The following is a 12,614-nucleotide window of genomic DNA, read 5'->3' as shown; positions in this document are numbered from 1 at the left end:
TTTCCCCCTTTCCCCATCCGTTAACCTATTTTTCCTCAATTATGCACAAGCTCTTTCCACATTGACGCCGGTCCACTAATTAATTTTTTGTATTTGCTTTCCGTTTCTAGATTGCCACTTCAGTATCGGAGACAATGGAATTTCAGAAAATTTGGCTGTGGCAACAGTATGCGGGGCGCGTCACGCCCGGCGTGCAACGTATCGTTGAATTCGCGAAGCGTGTACCGGGCTTTTGTGATTTTACACAAGACGATCAGCTGATACTCATCAAATTGGGCTTCTTCGAGGTGTGGCTCAGCCATGTGGCACGTATGATCAATGATGCAACGTTGACATTCGACGATGGCACTTATCTGACACGACAACAACTGGAAATTCTTTATGATGTAAGTCAATTCGCATATTCCAAATAGTTTGTAGGCTACTTTTTTTATAGGCCGGGGCATTATAATTGTAAATAACAACAATGAACTCAATGAGTTTTGATAGGCTTTGAAATAATTATGGCTACGAATGTAGCAGACTCGATATAAGGCTCAAATTCGTTGCTTTCATAGTTCTCTGCTTGAGACACTGCTATGGAAATCTTCGTGGATTCTAGGAATCAAGAAAAAACTTGAAATATTTTCCAAACGGATCTGAGTAACTGTCTACAGTAAGACGTTTAAAACTTTTCCGACACCATTGGGTCCAAATCTAATTATTTATCCAGTCTAGGACTGCCACTTTCCCCATACTGATCTTAGCTATGATCCTCAGTAACGCGATTAAACCTGTGCCGATAACATTGAGTCCAGTCTAGGACTGCCACCATTGGGACTGAATCTATTTTTTTAATCCAATCATTAACTGGATTTTCCGAAGCCATTGGATCTCAGTCTACTGCTTTATTCAGTCAAGAATTGCCACTTTTTCGATACGAAATCTTAACATAGACACTCAGTAAGATGATTAAATGTTTTCCAATGCCATTGGGTCCGACTCCAGTACTTTATCCTGTCTTAGACTGCTCTTCTTCGACACTGAACCCAAATAATACCTAGCTAGACGAACACACTTACTGAGACAATTTATATATTGGTATTATAATTCGTGCTTCATAAGGTTTTAATCATCCAAAAGTGCTTCACGCTTAAGAAATAAAGATATCTCAACAAATTCTGGCTGAAATGTATTCTTCAAGCCATATGATATTAGTATCAAGGAGCCAAAACGTTTAGACAATCATGACTATATCTGTAGTACACTCGTTTCGTTTGGAACTTCGCAGTATCCTTCGAAACTCTTAACCCCCTCGATAAAAATGTCTTCTTCTTAAAGTTAGCGATCGTACAAAGATTTATATTCTCCAAAATAACGAGCCCTAAATAGAATTATCAGAAATATGCATGTATTTTGTACATTGAGGGTTAGTGTTGACACTGTTTCCCAAGCAACAGCTTTCTAAAGCGTCGGGTGCTCATAATTAGAATTCGTAGTCTTGAATAATTTGGAATTCCAGAAGCCTTTGAAGTTGAAAATTCAAAATCGTTGGTATAAAATCTTTAGTAGACAATAATGCCGAGGGGAATAATAGCTCAATCAAACGAAACATCTTACGATTTCCCTACTTTATTTAAATGACAAAAACAAAATCGTAATTAATGCAAAAATATAAATTGCTCTCTTCCAGAACGACTTCGTCATCTCGCTAGTGAATTTCGCCAACACCCTCAACAGTTACGGTTTAAGCGATACCGAAATCGGTCTCTTCTCCGCCATGGTATTGCTCGCCTCCGATCGTTCCGGCCTCGCTGAACCGAAAATGATTTCACGATCACGCGAACGCGTCGCCGAAGCACTGCGTGTACAACTCGTCCGCTCACGTGCCGGCTCCACACAAGCGCTACAACTGATGCCAGCACTCGAGGCTAAAATACCCGAATTACGCTCGTTGGGCGCCAAGCATTTCTCACATTTAGACTGGTTACGAATGAATTGGACCAAACTGCGATTACCGCCACTCTTCGCCGAGATATTCGATATACCCAAGACAGAGGATGATCTGTGAAGGACGAACGAATAGACTGTGACGCAAGATAATCCAAAAGTAAAAAGAGAAAACATACACGAAGCGTAATAAGGATAAACGTTATGAAAGTGAAATTGCCGCAAAAGACGAAAATACATAAAGAGCGAAGTGGAGGAGGGAAAGTGAAAAGAAAGCGACAGCAGAGTATAAGCTTTTGTGTGTAGAGCCGCTGTGGAGCTATGGGGGCGCGATGGACCAAACACACAGTTTGCAAAAAGAGATTTATGTATGTGAGAATAAGAAGAGAAACAACAACAACAACAACAACAAATAACAATATGATTACTATACGTTTTCTAAACCTAGCGTGAATAGTTCTTAAGCAACAAAAAACACATTTACATATTTAATTTATATATGATGGAACAAAGTGGAAATTATTATATGGAAAAAGTAATAATAATACAAATTGTTTATATAATTTTAAAAATTAATCGTAGAACGATTAGCTTATAGGTTTTTCTGCTACTTACTAAAAAAAACATAAAAATAAAAAATTAAAAAAAAAATGTTTTGTTGTTTTATAAAAAAATATTTTAGCAGAAACTCTTTCATAATTTGTGTTTTATGGAAAATAGATACCAGTTTTAGCTATACATACATACATTTATATACATAAATAATTTTAGTAAAGTGAAAAAACATTATTTACAAGCTTACTTACATACATACAAACAAACATCACGTGATCATGCCACAGACAAATGTAACATTGCAATATCAGCAAAAAAAGCAAGAAAAATAAACAAATAACCTTAAATATTTAAAATTTAAATGAAAAACTCTAAGCATTTAAGGTCAAGAAAGCATTAAAAATAATAATGAATATTAGAAACTTAGCTACATGTGTAGTAATACGCATAAATTCAACACTGACAAAGCATAACTAAATGGTGGAAAGTTAGCCGTGAACAAATAAAATAAGTATTCATACATATATGCGAAAACTCATTCAAAAGAAAACACTAAATTCAAAAATCTAAAAAAAAAAATAAGAAGAGCGCTAAATAAATTAAAAAAAATTGTATTTATTTAACAAAAAAATTAAACACGCTGAGAGAAATGAATTTATCGAATGTTATGCAATATTTTTCATTTAAACATGTATAGCTACATATACACACATGTCTATCATGCCGGCAGTTTATATGAATAAATTCAAAAATTGTACACTAGCTAACACGTAATTTTAAAATTTCTTATTTGCTCTTCAACTTTTGTAAACAAAAGAGAAAAACATTTTAATTTTTATGTAACATGAAGATATTTTTTATCATTGATACACTTGCCTAGCAGTTAATTTTACTTAAAATCGTCTCATATGGCCGTAAATGAAAGAACAAAACAACAACTATAAATCTCAATTGTTAAAACTGTTACACTTAAAGCATACATGCATACACATGTAAATGGCATAAATAAATTACATACATGCATCTATAATATATAGCATTAGCGAATATATTAGCAAACTTAGCGCCCATCTCAACTCTAACGAAAAAAAAAAATTAAAAATATTGTAACACAAAAAACAAAACACTACGCGAACAAAAATAAATAACGAAACAAATGTAAATAAGTGCACGAATAATTAACGTAGTAGAAATAAATTACATAATGCCACAACACGAATTCCTGCGCATAAAACTCCGCTCATAAAAATAAACTCCAACTGCTTAGAAGATTATATGACACATACTCGTATGAAAACATTAGTGGTAGCAATAACAAATATACATATTTTATATCCTTCCAGCCACTTGCGTTTCGCGGGAGCGTTTTCAATTTCAAAATATAATTTTCATTAACGTTAAAGCTACAAAATTTTAATTAGCACTAAATAAAAATTCACTATGTACACTCAAAGTCATATATAGCGTTATACGAGTATATATAATCCAATAGAATTTCTTGACAAATCATACACTAAGTATCAGCGTCGTCTGCCTTCATTATTCACAAACTCGTAAAAAAATATTTATTTCATTGCGTCTCATTAAAAATGTTGTAAAATTTGTAGACTTAAATGTATTTTCATTGAACACTTTGTAATGAACTTAAGGTTTCACCTCAACTGCAACATAATTTTCACTTTTTTTGTTGCATGCACCACTAACATGCATATGAACATTTGAGTTGAGGTTATCCTTTCAACATCTTCCAATTCATGAATGCGTTGACTTTCATAACTGACCTAGCCTTAATAATAATGTATATAATGTTTAAAATAAATATATTAATCTGTAAATGTGTGTGTAAATCAGCACATAAACATATTTCACTCATTAAATATACATACATACGTGCATACATGTATACATACTACATATTTATAAATATATATGATCATTTTATAAATCAGCAATATGCATAAATATGTTCATCTGCAGTAAATATATACATATATCATATATCATTTTCGTCCTTCTCATTTAAATGTTTTTAAACTATAAGTGCCCTGTAGTTTTTGTTTGGTTATTTTTTTTGTTTTATATAAATATTTAAGCATAATTTTAATGAATTCTACATTAAGGCCTGAGTATATGTATATGTAAGTGGCAATCACAGCAACAACACTGCGCATTAATTATTATTTTGTTTGTATTAAATATTTTTTTATACATTTTATGAAAAGAAAAATGAGAAACACAACAAACTACATTAATTCTATGTTTTACTTTTGCAATTTTAAATAGTTAAAAGTGAATACAAGCAAACGACTACAAAACATTATTAGTTATGTAGATATACATTTTTTTCTAAATAAAACTTAAACTTTTATTACACGAAAACCATCACTTTGTTCTGTTTTATTTTCAATATTAAACGTTGTAGTTAATTTGTTGCAAGATCATTTCATTTGAATTGGTATTTTTATGTCACTCAGCAGGTGTAATTATTTAAAGCTTATTTTAAAGATTGAATGCGCGAAAATCAGAGCAACTTAAACGCAAGAAAATATATTCGTTATTATATTTTATTGTTTAATATATAATGGATGCCTGCAAAAGATCAGTTCTCTACAAGCCAACTGTGGCAATGTGACTCTTAAATATTCAGCACTTTCCAAAGTATACCTTCGCAGCAGATGATTCATCAATTAACAAAGCATGTTAAATAGCTATTTGCTTTTTCACAATATGCAAAACAATGTAAATTTAAAAATTTTCTGTAAATAATAAAAATGCCAGGAGCTACAAAAAATAAATTCAACTTAACTGTCACAAAAGCTAATTCAAACAGCTGTGTATAAACACGCATTGTCAGTTTCGCGTTGCCAAAATGTTGCAAAAATTGTGCATCCGTTTACACAGATATTTTGTCTCGGCAAAAAAAATGTAATGCTTGTTTACTGAAATTTTACAAATAAAACTATTTGTTGTTGCGCTACCAATATAATAATGCAAATTCGAAAATAAAAACTAATTCAACTTTATTTTCATATTAACGCATTTCCCAGCAACAAAGCATTGGCATGTAAACTTTATATTACCATAAGCAATTAGTTGGCAAAGCCAAATGCAACTGTGAAGGAAGCCGTTAGTTTTCTTTAATGTACTTGGCAAAGTGAAAAAATTTGCAATTTATTCGTGTGCTAAAGTTGGAAATCATTTAATGTTATATTTAACTAAATTCATTAGTGCAGATAGTTATAAGCTGTATTTAATCGCTGTTGTTACAAAAACAACTCGTTTGGTGCAAAATATTGTTGTTCTAGTGCTCTACTTTGTGTGCATTAAAGTGTGCGAGGCACGTTTCCCAAAATTTCGCAACACAGCGCGGAATAACCTAAAAAGTGTCGAAAGTTTTGTCAAAAAGTATATTAAAATCTTGCAAATTGTTATAAGAAGTAATTTGAGTGCAATTCACTATTACCTTATATTTCAACTGATGAAGCTTCATTAGCGGAAGAACTCTTGAGCGGATCCACTGCACAATTTTAATATTAGATTTCCGGTTGTGTGCTGTGGTGTTTATTACAATTTTTTTTCAGATATGTACATTCAAAAGATACAATACAAATATGAACCATCTACATAGCAAAATATAAGCGATTAAAATTGAAGCAAATGTAAGTAAATTTGTGTCTATTAATTTATAGCTTTCTTTTATATTTATTCGCACTAAATAATATTGAAGCGCATACATTTCTTATCTTCGAGACGATGATCTAGCAGTTTTTAAGTATTTCCCTTAATTTATACATGACGCTCTAAGCAGCAATTTATGAAACCGAAATTAGTACACTTCCATTCCTTATCATCCCTTAATAATCTTGTTTTTCATAGTTAGTTGAGACACAAAGATTAAAAAGAATTCCCTCTTTAAGCATCTCTAAGACCATGTAAATTAAGCGAACCCACTTAGTAGGTTTATAGACTCATTATAGAATTTCACCATCAGCTGCAATTCCGTAAGATAATCAAATGTAAACTGTGTAAAAATCCATTATAAGTAACCTAATCACTTGGTAGTAAATAACTTTCTGCCTTTCATTTTGCCTTTATTCAGAGTAAATCATAAAGTACAATTTGCTAAATGTGTATGTGTTTAAATCGTAAATTTTTAGATAAAACCTTTGCATTAGTAATATGAAAAAATTAAGTGACAGATTAAGTAGTTTTATATAAGAATTTATTTCTGAATATTCGAAAATATCGCAATTTAAAACTACTTTAATATAAAATTAACGTTTAGGTCAGACACATTAAATATGAAAACAGGGAATGTACCTAGGTGTATACATTTGTTGAAGCCATATAGCTTTTAAGTATTTATTAATGTCACAAGTAAAGCATGACTTGCATATACTGAGTAAGCTGGTGTACAAAAATTTCCTTTGTTATCCATTTTGTTTTAGTTTTGTGTTTTAAACATATAATAAAAAATATGGCAGTGCACTCAATATGGATTAAAATATTAAAGTGAATTGATATGTTTACTTACTTTCACGTCTAAAAAGTGAACTTACATTTTGAGTACAATCGGTTGCTTAATATTATTATTTATAATTTTTTTGTGGGAACTTAAAAGCACGAAAAAGTAGTTAATAGTGGGATTTGTGTGCAAAAATTATTTTTTGTGATTTTAAATAGAATGAAACCAACTCAATTTCCATTGATTAAATCCCTTATACTTGTTAAAAGTATTTTTGTGTTTGAATGCCTTAATAATTTTTCATTCTTAGTTTCATACGCAAATTATAAATCTAACAAGATAATTTTCCAAACTTAAAAAACAAAAGTTACTTAAGATAAATTTACATTTATACAGTGATGACAATGAATGATCATAAACGGTATACTATGTAGTTGCGCAACTGTAGTTATACTAGAAACAACAACATATTAAAGTGTCAAATTTTTCAATTTTTTATGAAAATTCCATTAAAATGTGTGAAAACGGCACATAAAAGTAGAGTTTAGGATAAAATCTAGTTATAGAAGATGTGTTCTAGATCTACTTACATGCATACATACTAAATTGTGTATTAGATATGAAAATATCGATATATATATATACATTTTGGCAGTGGTTAAAAACACATACACACTGTAATATGAGTATGTATATCAAGACATAATCGATTTTATGGCGTAACTTAAAATCTTAAAAAATATGCATCTATATGTATGCATATATACCAATAATATATACTTATATGGTATATGAGAATGTATGCATTTATGGTCATACATTTAGAAAATATATAGCACAAATCACTTAACGCGTTTCCTTAATTATTTAAGTGGGTTTACATATGAAGATGAATTTTAAATAACACAAATATACACATAATTTCAAATATTGCTCTTCTTCCTAAAAACAAAAACAAATGAACTCAATATTTTCAAATGTATTTTATGAGACAATGTAAGGTTTTGCAGTACTATTCTAATCTACTTATCTAATTAAATAATAAGGAAATTAAATGCTTATGTACAACATTCGCAAGTACATATATACTATTATATATGAATGTAAATTTAAACTACTCTTCGCTTTTGCTGTGAAAACCAAAAATAAATAAATAATTAAATGTTTACTCGATCTTGAAGTAGTTCAATTTACTCTTTTTAACTATTTATGAATAGATAACAAAAGAGATAATACACTTAAGCGTTAAACATACATACATGTATGCCATGTGCATACACACAGACATAATTTATTTACAAATATGAAAAAAGTGCAGGTGCAGCATTTCTAATAGAATATAATGTAGTAGTTTACTAACAGCAATAAATAAGATAAATGAAATTATAATGATAATAGTGGGAGCTACTTCAAAAATATAATAAAAAGTAAAAAATAACAATTATATAAGGGATTTGCTGATTTTAAACCCATCAAGCGTAAACTAAATTGTATTCCACAAATTTATTTGATTCTAAAAATTAAAAAATATTTAGTTAAATATATTGAAATATATATCGGCGTACATACATACATACCCACATATGTAGAGATAAATAAACATGATGAAATTAAAAATGTGAGAGAATATATAATATGAATATGAAAATAAAAAACAAAACTGTTTTATTGCGAGAAATTTTAAAGGTCATACTTTTACTAAAATATCGTTAATGTTATTCGCGATTTAAATGAATGTTTATCTGCGAATATTTATCAAGTACTTGAACATTCAACAAAATGACGAATACTTGATAACTGCCAATTGAGGCATGGGCGTTAAGCAAGCAAATAATTATGCACTCAGCATGCTAATTGCTTACTTGTAAATGTATAAGTATGTACACATGACGAAATACGATAATTAGCTGCCCTTACATGCATGCAAATATATTACAAGAAGAAATAATGCTGTTCAAATACAGTGCAGAAACCCGTTCCCACGACAATCGGGTCTAAGTAACCGAAACGCATCGGGATTTTTATCCGGCCAGGGACTGTTAGCCTAGCATCGTTCTGGAAATCACTTCAGTAATGTTTTCTGCCGCAACAGTAACAACAACAGTGCAGCAACAATTTATAACGGAAAATTGTTTAATTTTTTTAAATATTTATTTTAACTTTCAAAACAATTCGATACCAACTAGACCGAGTTTGTAAAATATAGCTAATTTTTTACATAAAAATATATGTATGCAAATTACAGTAATTCTAAAACTACTAGCATCACTTAGCTGTGTTTTTGCTTCACCCTTCACCCTTTCTAATATCATATGTGAGTATAAATTAGTCATCTCGTGGTTGTGGACTGAATTGTGTCAAGTGCTTGGCAAATTCTTGTGCCAATTCTTCACTGGATGCAGCCAAAATACGCCTTGACATAATATCGAATTTGCCGCCTGTGGTATCAATAACAACGCCACCTGCTTCCAGCACCAACAGTTCGCCAGCACATACGTCCCAAGCGTGTACGCCAAATTCGAAATTGATATCAGCCGCGCCGAGCGCAACCATGCAGAGATTGAGGGCGGCAGCGCCCAACATGCGAAAGCTATTGAAAATACATAATAAAACAACTGCTATAAACGAAATAAAATTCAAAAACTGAATTGCCAACATACCCGTGCACCTTTGGCACTATATTCTGGAAGTTTTCGAAAACGACTTTCAGCTTTTCCGTATCACGTGATGTGCCAAATTCGGTTGTAACTAAAGATTTTCCCAACTCCTTTTGGCCACTCACGTGTATACGACGTCCATTTAGATAGGCGCCCTGTCCACGACGCGCACTGAAACGTTGGCCCAGCATTGGATTGAAAACAATACCAATTTCCGTGACTTTATTCACCTTCAGACCAATTGAAATGCATGAGTGCGGAAAGGAGTGCACGAAATTCATGGTGCCATCAACTGGATCAATAATCCAGGTGGGCGCATCTGTGAGCTTGTTTGGTGCGCCGCCAGCAGCGCTCTCCTCCTCCCCAATAAATCTGAAGTGAATTGATAATTTAATTAAGTAGAAGAAATTTGACACTTTCCCGTTAAAAAACTTACTTGTGGTCGGGAAAGACATCTAGCAAACCATTTATCAACAGCTGTTCCACCTCTTTATCAGTGGCAGTGACCAAATCAATATCGTTCGCCTTCTCTTCGAACTCTTGTCGTGTTTCATTACGTTTTGCCACCAACTGTATAGAAATCGTATAAAAATCAATATACATACATAAATGTGTATATGCGTAAACATTTCAGTATAAACAATCATGAATGACATAATCATAAAATATTAGCACCCAACACAGCTTGTGGAAACTTACCGCACCAGCTTTGTCCACCAATTGTGAGACAACTTCAAAGCATTTATCTAAATCCACACTGCAATCACCCATTCTGAAATTTTTACTTCTCCAAATGTAATCTGTGTGTATAAATTGACAGGATACGGAATTAAGCGCCGAATAAATGCACTGAGAATTTGCAAAACGTTTAAGTAGAAAATAGGAACTGCGGAACGACGCCGTTGAAAAGAACAGTGCAGATGTGTTACTTCACAATTCCTCGCAAAAATTATCGTCCAAAATTTATATGTTTAATTTAATTAAGTAACAACCACGACAGCAGTAGAATGCAGCATATGTGCACATTCGCAACGAACTGACGGAAATGTATAAGAAAACAAATTACAAACGCTGGTGAACGGAAATATTCCACTATCGCCGGCAAAAATATGATAAAAAAAAATGTAAAGGTCTGTAAGTGTATTAGCGCTGCGTATGAGTGATACAAGAGTTGCCATATTTGATTTCATTTATGACTTTTTATTTTTATCACAATTTTCATTTTCGAAAATTTCATAGTACTAGACTAAAACTTAGGAATTATTGATTCATTTTTCTCTATAAATTATTATAAACAAAGTTTTTAATTATATACACTATATACATATATGACTAGCTTATTGCAACAATTCTGAAGTATAACAGTGATCCTTCAAATGCGCTGCTGGTGCTTTCATATTCAACCATGCTTTAACTTTGCGCACCGCGGGTAAGGGAAATCCTCGATTATATAAGTAGTTATAGATTTTGTTGCTTTTGGTATATATAAACTTAGCTTGTTCCACATCGCTTATAGACCAATGTGTTCTGTTCATTTCCGACTTTAAGACATCTAACTGTTTTTTTGAAAATATATTTACTAATTTCGCCTCTATACTTGTCTTCTCAGTTTGTGCCGTTGTTACTTGTTTTTCCAATAATTTTAGTTCATAGCTATGCTTGCGTTTTATAAATTCCAATTCCTGTTTTGCTATTGAAATTTCCCTCTGTTGTTTTTTATTTACTTTGCGTAACTCTTCAATTTCTTGTTGCTGTTTTTCTCTGCATAGAAATTATTAATTTAGATTTTTCAAATATATTTTATTTTATCCTGTACTTACAACTTCGTTTCTAATTCTTCAATCTCCTCAAACGGTGTTTTATACGTTTCGAAGAATGGCTCAAGCGATGTGGGTGTTTCGATGGCATTACTCATATCCAGCAAAGGAACATCACTGTTTGTTAGATCAACGGTTTCTAAAGTTTCCATATTCGCTTCTTCGACCGGTACTACTTTAATATTTACCAAATTTTTATTTTACGATTTTACTAAAATAATTAAATTTTGCATTACCTGCAGATTTATGTTCAGCATCATTCTGTTTAAGTAATTCGTTTACAATTCTTCTATTTTCTCTTTGCACTAATCTTTCTTTACGCTCAGGATTGCTTACCTCCACTTTGAAAATAGTTGGCACAACGCCACGCTTTAGTATGCGCTTTTTCGCAAAACCTAAGTTGTTTTATGAAATTATGATTAAATTTCTCCAAAAAAAATTTAAAGAAGTGATTAATACCCATTTCATACTCTACACCGTTTTCGATGTCTTCTTTTTTAAAATGTTTCATGCATATGTAACTGGTTCGCGCATTGAAAACTTTTTTGCGCCTACAGAATAATGCCCATTTCTTTGATAACTCTTCATTAACAGGAAAATTGAAGAAACTGCACGATTCCTTTTGGCCGTTGTGACTTGTACAATTTGAAACCGCACACTTCATTTTAGTTTTTTCTATTTAATTTAATGTTAAAAACTCAACGGGAAATTATATACGACTTCTGAATTCACGAAAATATTTGCTTTTATGACGTACTATGAACAGCTGATGTTGTCAAAATTATTACGACTGACTTGCACGTATGTAAATCAGCGAGAATGAGCAGTCGATTGCACGCATTTATCGATAAATAATTAATAACACATTTTGCTTTTAAATAATTGCTTTTCGCTTAAAATTTTTTAATTTATTTGTAATTTTCTTATATTTGCTGCATGTATTATCTAATTTTAATTTACTTTTTACATGTTTTGTTTAGTTTGTTTTTATCGTGTTCATTAAAATACAGTGCTCGCACAACCATAGCAGCTGTGATGCGTGAATATTGACAGCAGTATTCAAACTGTTGTTGATTCGTCTTCTCACTTTAGCTCGCCTTCCAACAAATGTTTTTCGGCTACCCAGAAGATACTTTGTCTAATACCGGAAGTCGTGAGCTGCTTGAGACAGATGTAAAATAATTGTTTCTG

At 31.7% G+C, this 12,614-nt stretch overlaps 3 protein-coding genes across 5 annotated transcripts in view; 1 reads left to right on the top strand and 2 right to left on the bottom strand.

Moving 5' to 3' along the window:
* LOC105228033 (ecdysone-induced protein 78C) overlaps positions 1-3,585 on the top strand; it is a 166,654-nt gene extending 163,069 nt beyond the window's left edge. For both annotated transcript variants that reach the window (XM_049458910.1, XM_049458911.1), the window contains exons 5-6: positions 111-386; positions 1,673-3,585. In XM_049458910.1, the coding sequence (XP_049314867.1) occupies positions 111-386; positions 1,673-2,050 (654 nt within the window). In that variant the 3' untranslated portion in view covers positions 2,051-3,585. The remainder of the gene's footprint in view (positions 1-110; positions 387-1,672) is intronic.
* A 5,553-nt stretch (positions 3,586-9,138) lies between these two features.
* Positions 9,139-10,762, bottom strand: LOC105227982 (inositol monophosphatase 1). Its single transcript, XM_011207573.4, has 4 exons — positions 10,306-10,762; positions 10,043-10,176; positions 9,610-9,978; positions 9,139-9,539 (listed from the first exon to the last, which is right to left on the bottom strand). The coding sequence occupies exons 1-4, from the start codon at positions 10,375-10,377 to the stop codon at positions 9,275-9,277; spliced, it is 840 nt and encodes a 279-aa protein (XP_011205875.2). The 5' UTR covers positions 10,378-10,762; the 3' UTR covers positions 9,139-9,274.
* Positions 10,763-10,805: 43 nt separating this feature from the next.
* On the bottom strand, positions 10,806-12,361 carry LOC105227981 (THAP domain-containing protein 3). 2 transcript variants are annotated; one of them, XM_011207568.4, is made up of 4 exons: positions 11,883-12,361; positions 11,660-11,818; positions 11,427-11,598; positions 10,806-11,367 (listed from the first exon to the last, which is right to left on the bottom strand). In XM_011207568.4, exons 1-4 carry the CDS (start codon positions 12,085-12,087, stop codon positions 10,944-10,946), a joined length of 960 nt encoding a protein of 319 aa, XP_011205870.3. In that variant the 5' UTR covers positions 12,088-12,361; the 3' UTR covers positions 10,806-10,943. The 2 variants fall into 2 exon arrangements, with proteins under 2 accessions (XP_011205870.3, XP_049314879.1); XM_049458922.1 differs by having other exon boundaries at positions 11,427-11,595; positions 11,883-12,356.
* Between the last annotated feature and the right edge of the window lie 253 nt (positions 12,362-12,614).

The sequence above is a fragment of the Bactrocera dorsalis genome, chromosome 5 (genome assembly GCF_023373825.1).
Source record: "Bactrocera dorsalis isolate Fly_Bdor chromosome 5, ASM2337382v1, whole genome shotgun sequence".
NCBI lineage: Eukaryota > Metazoa > Arthropoda > Insecta > Diptera > Tephritidae > Bactrocera > Bactrocera dorsalis.
This window is presented reverse-complemented; position numbering and strand designations above follow the sequence as displayed.